Source organism: Geospiza fortis, unplaced genomic scaffold, assembly GCF_000277835.1.
Source record: "Geospiza fortis unplaced genomic scaffold, GeoFor_1.0 scaffold200, whole genome shotgun sequence".
Lineage (NCBI taxonomy): Eukaryota > Metazoa > Chordata > Aves > Passeriformes > Thraupidae > Geospiza > Geospiza fortis.
Genome location: NW_005054353.1, coordinates 1,374,103 through 1,381,067, shown reverse-complemented (window position 1 = coordinate 1,381,067; position 6,965 = coordinate 1,374,103). Strand labels below are relative to the sequence as shown.

Here is a 6,965-nt window from a genome sequence, read left to right as displayed (position 1 = left end):
AGCCTGTTTCCACACATCTTTTATTTAAGTGTGTGCATTAACCACTTCTAATCTCTCTAGGAGAATATATAGTAGCTCTTGAATTCTATGTACCTGGTGAGTGTGTGTATAGTCAGTAATTTTCTTTAAAATGTAAGCCTTCAGAACAGTCAGTTTACCTGTAGAGATGACCAAAAGCAGAGAGCTTTTTTACAAAATAACACTAAAATGTTAAAGCAGATAAAAAAGCACTTTTCATTTTGTAACTAGAGGTCAATTTCATTCCCTCTGGGGACTCTAGGGATCTAAATAATAGGGAGACTTCTAGACTTGTAACTTTATTATTAATCCTCTTATTTTACGTAAGAAGAAAATGTCTTGTTTAAGCTCGCCTATTACCAGAGCTTCTGCTCATTCTTGAGTACTGAACTATTAGTTGCTGGATGAACCAGTAACTAGTGCTCATAAAAATCTTGGCTCTACTGGAATGCTGGGGAGTTTTGTTGCCAATTTCAGCACCAATGAGCCTCTAATTGCTGCGTAGCTTATTTGAAGTGCTTTTCCATGGATGAGGAATGCCAGGTCAATTAGCTAACTGGATATATGTTTTATTTGCCTCACAGTACAATGTGCATTTTAATCACTTAATTCTAACCATCTATTTTTGTGTTCATGTATAAGCACTGTTTCTACTGAGACTAATGACAACACTTTTGTTATGACTGTTATCTTGATAGACTTGCACAATGCTTTCTCTCTAATCTGAGGTGGTTTTGGTGACTGCTTTTATTGTTTGTTTCAGAAACAACAGTGGTATCTTTATTTACAAAGTCAAAGTGTCAAGCAGAAGATGTCAGACAGTCATCTAGTGAGGTTCAATATTCTTAAAAGAAATAGATTAACACCTCCCAGGAGCAGCTTTAAATACTCAAATTTTAAAGACACATGTTGCACTTCAGCATTTCTGGACAGCAGATGCAATGAGTCAGGAAAAGATCCTAAGGCAGACTGCGAAGCAGCACCAAGCGTAACAAGTGTATCATTGCTACAGGGGCATTCTGAGCAGGCCCATCCAAGTGCCTTCTTTCCCAGGTCACCATCGATTGAAAAAGAATTGAATTCTATCTCATTATCAGAAGAAAGAGAAACAAATAGAAGTGCAGATTTTTTTGAAACTCCTAAATCAGGTAGAAAAGGCTCCTCGCTACGCAGAAGGCTGCTTTTACCCAATACTGTTGAAGCTGGCACAACTGCAGGATGCTGTGAAAGACAATTTAGTTCTTCAGGAAGCATCAGGAAAAAAATATTCTCTTGTGTTTTGAGCTCTGAAGAAAAGCTTTCACAAACTGCTGCATATTCTCCAAAAGATAACGGTTACAAAACTCTGACAACTAGCACTTCAGAACCTGAGAATTCTAATCCTAATTCTCCAAAAAGGAGGCTTTCCTTTTCACAACAAAGGACTTCTACACTAGAGGAGTCCCAGTGTAAGGACCCCTTATTATTAGAATCAGAAGGTTTGTCTCCAATTCAGTGGAAGGATGTCGCTGCTAGTAACACTAATGAATTCAATGAGAATATTCTTATGAGTGTTAGAGATGGGATGCTTAGGACTCCTACTTACACTAGGAGTAGCCTACCTGAGGCCAGTGAGGGCAAATACCTGACTTCTATCACCAGTCCAGTAGAGAACTTGAACTTTGGACTATGTGATATAAACTCTCCCCCTGTTAAGGTAGCAAATTACCCAGATCTTTCAACGCCTGAAGACAGTGGATATAATTCACTTCCTTTGGACAAATCAGGAGACTCATTGTCTGATTATGAGGGATCTTTCCAAGAGCTCTTCCAAAAGCACAGAGAAGATTCCAGAACTTTAGACAGTAAAAGAAAGACAAGAAAACTTGAGCGAGTCAGAAGGTTATCCACTCTTCGGGAACTAGGCTCCCCGTCAGAGACAGAAGATAATCATGGCAGTCCTACTTCAATGCATATGTTAACAAAAGAAAGAGACTTTGTCAGTGAAGATCATGAGTTAGTTCTAAAAGAACAGCCTAGTGGAGACCTGGTTGTAAGTCATGGGGATTTCTCAAGAACTCCAGCTCTGAAAATAGTTCATGAAATTTGCTTGCAGAGACAAAGATTGCACCAAAAGCAAATCTCAGAGAATATTGATGGAACAGAAATATTTGCATTAGATCATGTTCTTCCTGGACTTATTGGCAAGAAAATGGGCCTTGAAAAATTAGATATTTTAACAGAATTGAAAGATAGAAATTTAAAACATGTTCTTGCTATGGTTTTAGATGCTTTGACAGTAGAAAGTCTGTGTAGGTAAGTACTATTGCTTCACACACACAAAAAAAGGGAAAAAGGGATGCTTCTGCAAATGGATGAGAATAACTTCTGGAATACTGGGTGTTGTTGCCAACAAAATTTGTTTTTTTCTGAAAAATGAGACATTTTCTCATTGTTAATTAAGTAGGTCTTTCTGTGTAGATCTAAAAAATAAATAGGGGCATTAAAAAGCTGAAAAAACATGGAAAATTAATAAACTGAAAACTAAATCACAATACTTGTAAATTTTAAAATATATAAAAAATACTTTAAGCCTAGAAAGTAATTTATCCTCATTACAAGTTCCCAATAGTGCATAGCACTCAAAACACATTTTCTAGAATTTTTCTTGTGTATTTTATTTCCTCAGTTATTTCTAGGCACAAAGATGCTCAAAGAATTTTGATTCATGACTAATCTTCTCGATTAATTTCTAATCATAGCAACTGTTGCATTTAACACAATGCTCTTGATCCCTTTGTTGTAACAAAGGGAATTGGTGAATAGATGAAAGTCTAAGGGCACAGATGTTTTCAGAACTCTAAACACAAGTGTGACTAGAAACAATTTTGGTAAGTGGTTTATATGGAGGAAGAAATGAATTTATTTTCTAAGTCAAAGATGCTCTACTATTAATGTTGCTGTTGTTCTTTAGACTCTTCTGTTATACAGTGATATGTAAAGTATGACACCTGTATTTCATAACATAAAGAACTAGTCTATAGCAGCAGTCTGTAAAATGACCAAGAGTTTATGAAACCATGCAAAAATCTTTACTAGGTAGTCTTGCTATTATGACTTCTGCACTACTTGAAAAAACTTGAAAGTTGATCGATTTGTTTTTGTTTTTGTTTTTGTTCCAGCATTTGGAAAGTAAGCAAAAACTGGCGTGAAATCATTGTACAAGACAGAAGGGCAGATAAGAGGAGAAAGCTGTACACAAAACAGCTGAAAGAAGCAGCTCGGGTAAGATAGTTCTCAAAGGTGATTTTTTTTTTTAATATGAAAGAAGATAGAAGGAAAGATGAAACATCTTGTATAGCTACAGAAAAGTAACTGACAGAGAGTTCCAAAATGAGCAGGTGATGGATTCTAACAGGAGAATGTAATGGCTCTTACTGCTTTTCAGGTGTCTGCAGTTTGAGTACTGGTCTTTCAACCATGTAAGACTCTTATTTACTCCTGCCCTTTCTTGAGAATCCTGTAGGATCTCTTCCTTGACTAATTCTAGCTTTAGATTTCAAACTCTGCACATACCATTGTCCCATGTTGTTTCCTCATGTTGTTCCTCCATTTCACTCTAGTCTGCACTGCTGTAGGACCTGCTCTACTTCCTGATTATTTTCAGGACTGCTTGTGTCACAGTGTAATGGCGTATTTGTGAACATCAGAAGAATATGTAGAAGGTTTTTTAAGGAGCTTCTACAGAAATAAGCATATTAATAGCAATATAGTTTTTCAGATCTTCCACATGATACATGCACACTTGCTTTTGAGATGTCCTAATTCACAAACATGAGCGCCAGTAGAGTGTGCTAAAAGGCTTTCTACTCTGCTCGTGGGACTTAGTTTTTGTTGATCTCTCTCTTGATCCCTTGCTAAATATAAACATTTAATGGTAAATACTTGTGAGATATATATATATTTAGATTTATATAGTTTTCTTATGTGTTGTTGCAGAGGGAAAAAACCCAAACAAGTAAAATCTAGCTGCAAATCCTAAATGAAATAAAATCCTAATTTTCTCCCCTTTTTTTTTAATAATTATAAACTAACAGGAATATTTATTGAAGGCTGAAGATGCTGCTACAAGACTTAATATTCTCAATAGATCTGCTCTAAGGCCTGTTCAAGCTCAAGCCAGAACTCCCGTTTTACAGACACCACCTTCACACACTGAACTTACACCTAGGAGATGCAGTTCTGTTCCCCACTCAGCTAGTAGGCAGGAAGAATACATGAAAGTAGGTATCTAACAAATGCTTAATTTTCAGTTTTTAGAACATTTTCATTTACTAGAATAAATAGCTCTTTTCTCTCTCCTCTTGCTACAGGTTGCTAAAACTCTGTTCACTGATGAAGCTCTAAAACCCTGTCCAAGATGCCAATATCCTGCTAAATATCAATTGGTAAAGAAACGGGGACTATGTAGCAGAGAAGCATGTGCATTTGAGTTCTGTATTTTATGTCTGCAGGCATTCCATGGGTCAAAAGAATGTAATAGTTTATCTGCAAAACGGAAGAATAAAAAAGATGCTCCACCAGGAAGTGCCCAAAGCAAAAGAAATTTAAAAAGGCTCTAAATTTGTAAAGCATTTAACTTGCATTTAATTCTTTTACCCCTTCCCCTAAATTTCTGATCTTGTTCCTATGCTTCCTAAAGGTATGCATTTTGAAAGCATCATCCCATTTGTTCTTGTTGATTTACCAAGATAACCTCTCATGTATATATCTTAATTAACATAGTAGAATTTGGTTTTTTAAAAAATGAGCATTTAAAAATATTTTGTTTTGTTTTACCTGTTGTGTAGTAGGTAGAAACTAACATCTTAATTTTTAAATAAAGTGTCTTAAATGTAGTCTTTAATATTTAGCTTACATGACCTCATTGGTGTTTAAAAATGTTGTTCTTGTCTTAAAGACAAATTAAAGAAAATTATTTATAAAAAAGTCTTTGAAATCAGATTTATTTATTCACTTTAAATTATATTAAATATTTTAAAAATGTCTCAAGGTGGGACACTATGTACATTTGCAAAAATGCTTCTATTAATAAGGATGGTAAAATGTCAAAACTTATATATTAGTGGTCTGAATTTTTTATTGCAATAATTGATCTATTGTTCTCTTAGCCTCTGTAAAGGAATTCAGTAGAATAGTAATTTATAAACTAAACTGATGCTGTGTAGATATTCTGTTGTACTGAGTTTTACAAAGTTTTTGTCTTAAAAACTTTGGGTGATACTGTATATACCCACATATCTGAAAATGCTGTGGCATCACCTTTGCTGCTGTGAACTTAGCTTTATGCTTAATCTGACTTGACTTCAGCTCCCAGGTACTAGGTCACCTTCACACTTCTATTTGAGCAAAAGGATCATCTACAGCTAAAAATCACTCTTATCTCCAGATATTTATTTATTTATCTCCTAATAAAGGAAATTGAGGTATCTTGCTCTTGAACTAAATATGCTGATCCCTTCTAGAAAACTAACTCAATCTGCCTCTTGGACCTCCAACAATTTTTGTGTGGTTTTGGTTTGTATCCTAGCAATTACAAACAGCTTGAAATACAGGTGACAGAAATGGACGCAGTACTTCTTATGAAGATATAATATCAATTAATTTCTTGAAAGGACAACTGGGACAATATTATTGTAGAAGTTTGTCACAAGCATCTTGCAGAACTTTTATTGTCAGCTTGTGTTTATTCCTCACTCTCCCTCTGATGTTGTCTTTTGTGTTATATTTTTGGAGACTATGTGTATTTGTAGGTAAGCCTTAACACTGAGCTATTTTTAAAAGTCAGATTAAAAAAAATCCAAAAGAAGAATTTGCAAGTAAACCACAAGCTTCATATTTGCCTCTTTTAATACTTATTCACACATCTCTTTATTTTTAGTGTCTAAAATGACAAACTTCTATGATTCTTTATCTTATTATTTATTTATTTATTTATTTTTACTCAACCTGTGGATGTTTAAGCCAAATGGACCAGGATAATAACTTCAGGATGTTCTATAAACATCTCTTTGTGGTTCTCACCTCTTACTGTTGTGATCTCTAATTTGGTTAGTACTTTTACCATTCTTGATTTTTAGCATAGTAGTTTCTCATTGCATTTGGAAGGAGGAGAGACAACATGGTTAATAAAATGGTAAGGAAATTTTAACACTAACTCTATTAATCAAACGTTATCATTAAGGAAAAAGTCAACCCAATATATCTGCCAGAAGTTCATGTTTATTTAATAAATACAAGTATCAACACTTTAATTCCATACTTTTATATTTGTGTTTGCTGAGCCTTTGCCTTGTTCTTAGGTTAGACTGGTAGCAACTTGAAGGCTCCTCAGTCTGTTCTAAGGGAACAATTGAGGCAAAGGATTTGGGGACAAGATAGGGAATATAGAAGCATGTGCATGTAGGTTTGGTTTAGGAAAAAGGGCATTCATTACAGAGGAGGAGACTGCAAGTGGGACAATGGTTAAATGACTTAATTTTTTTAATATTTGTATTTCTCTAATTGTTTAGAGCTTCAGGTGTTCAAGGTCTACTTAAAAGTTAATTAGGTTCAAAGAACAATTGAATTTATTCTTTATTCCTTAGGTGTATAGTAAGTAACTATACTTTTTTAGAAATGCTTAATACTTTCTATTAAAGGTTAAAATGAACAGCTTTCTAGATGGGAAGTTCTATTACACAAGAATCTGAATATATGTTATTTATCTTTATAAAAATTTGGATTAGTTTTGTTTCTTGCTGTTGAATTACCAAATAAAGTAGGGGATGGTAGTAAACACAATGCAGAATAAGTACTGCATGTCATAACCCTTCAGACTGCTATTGTCATCACTGCATGTTACCTTTGCTAAATACCAATATCTCTAAATGTCTCAGTTTAAAAAAAAAAAGCTTTAAATGAGTTCT

At 34.4% G+C, this 6,965-nt stretch overlaps 1 protein-coding gene across 1 annotated transcript; it reads left to right on the top strand.

Annotated features, from left to right (window-relative positions):
• The first annotated feature begins 829 nt into the window (after positions 1–829).
• Positions 830–4,619, top strand: FBXO43 (F-box protein 43). Its single transcript, XM_005423453.1, has 4 exons — positions 830–2,313; positions 3,180–3,282; positions 4,095–4,280; positions 4,371–4,619. Exons 1-4 carry the CDS (start codon positions 830–832, stop codon positions 4,617–4,619), a joined length of 2,022 nt encoding a protein of 673 aa, XP_005423510.1.
• Positions 4,620–6,965: the final 2,346 nt, after the last annotated feature.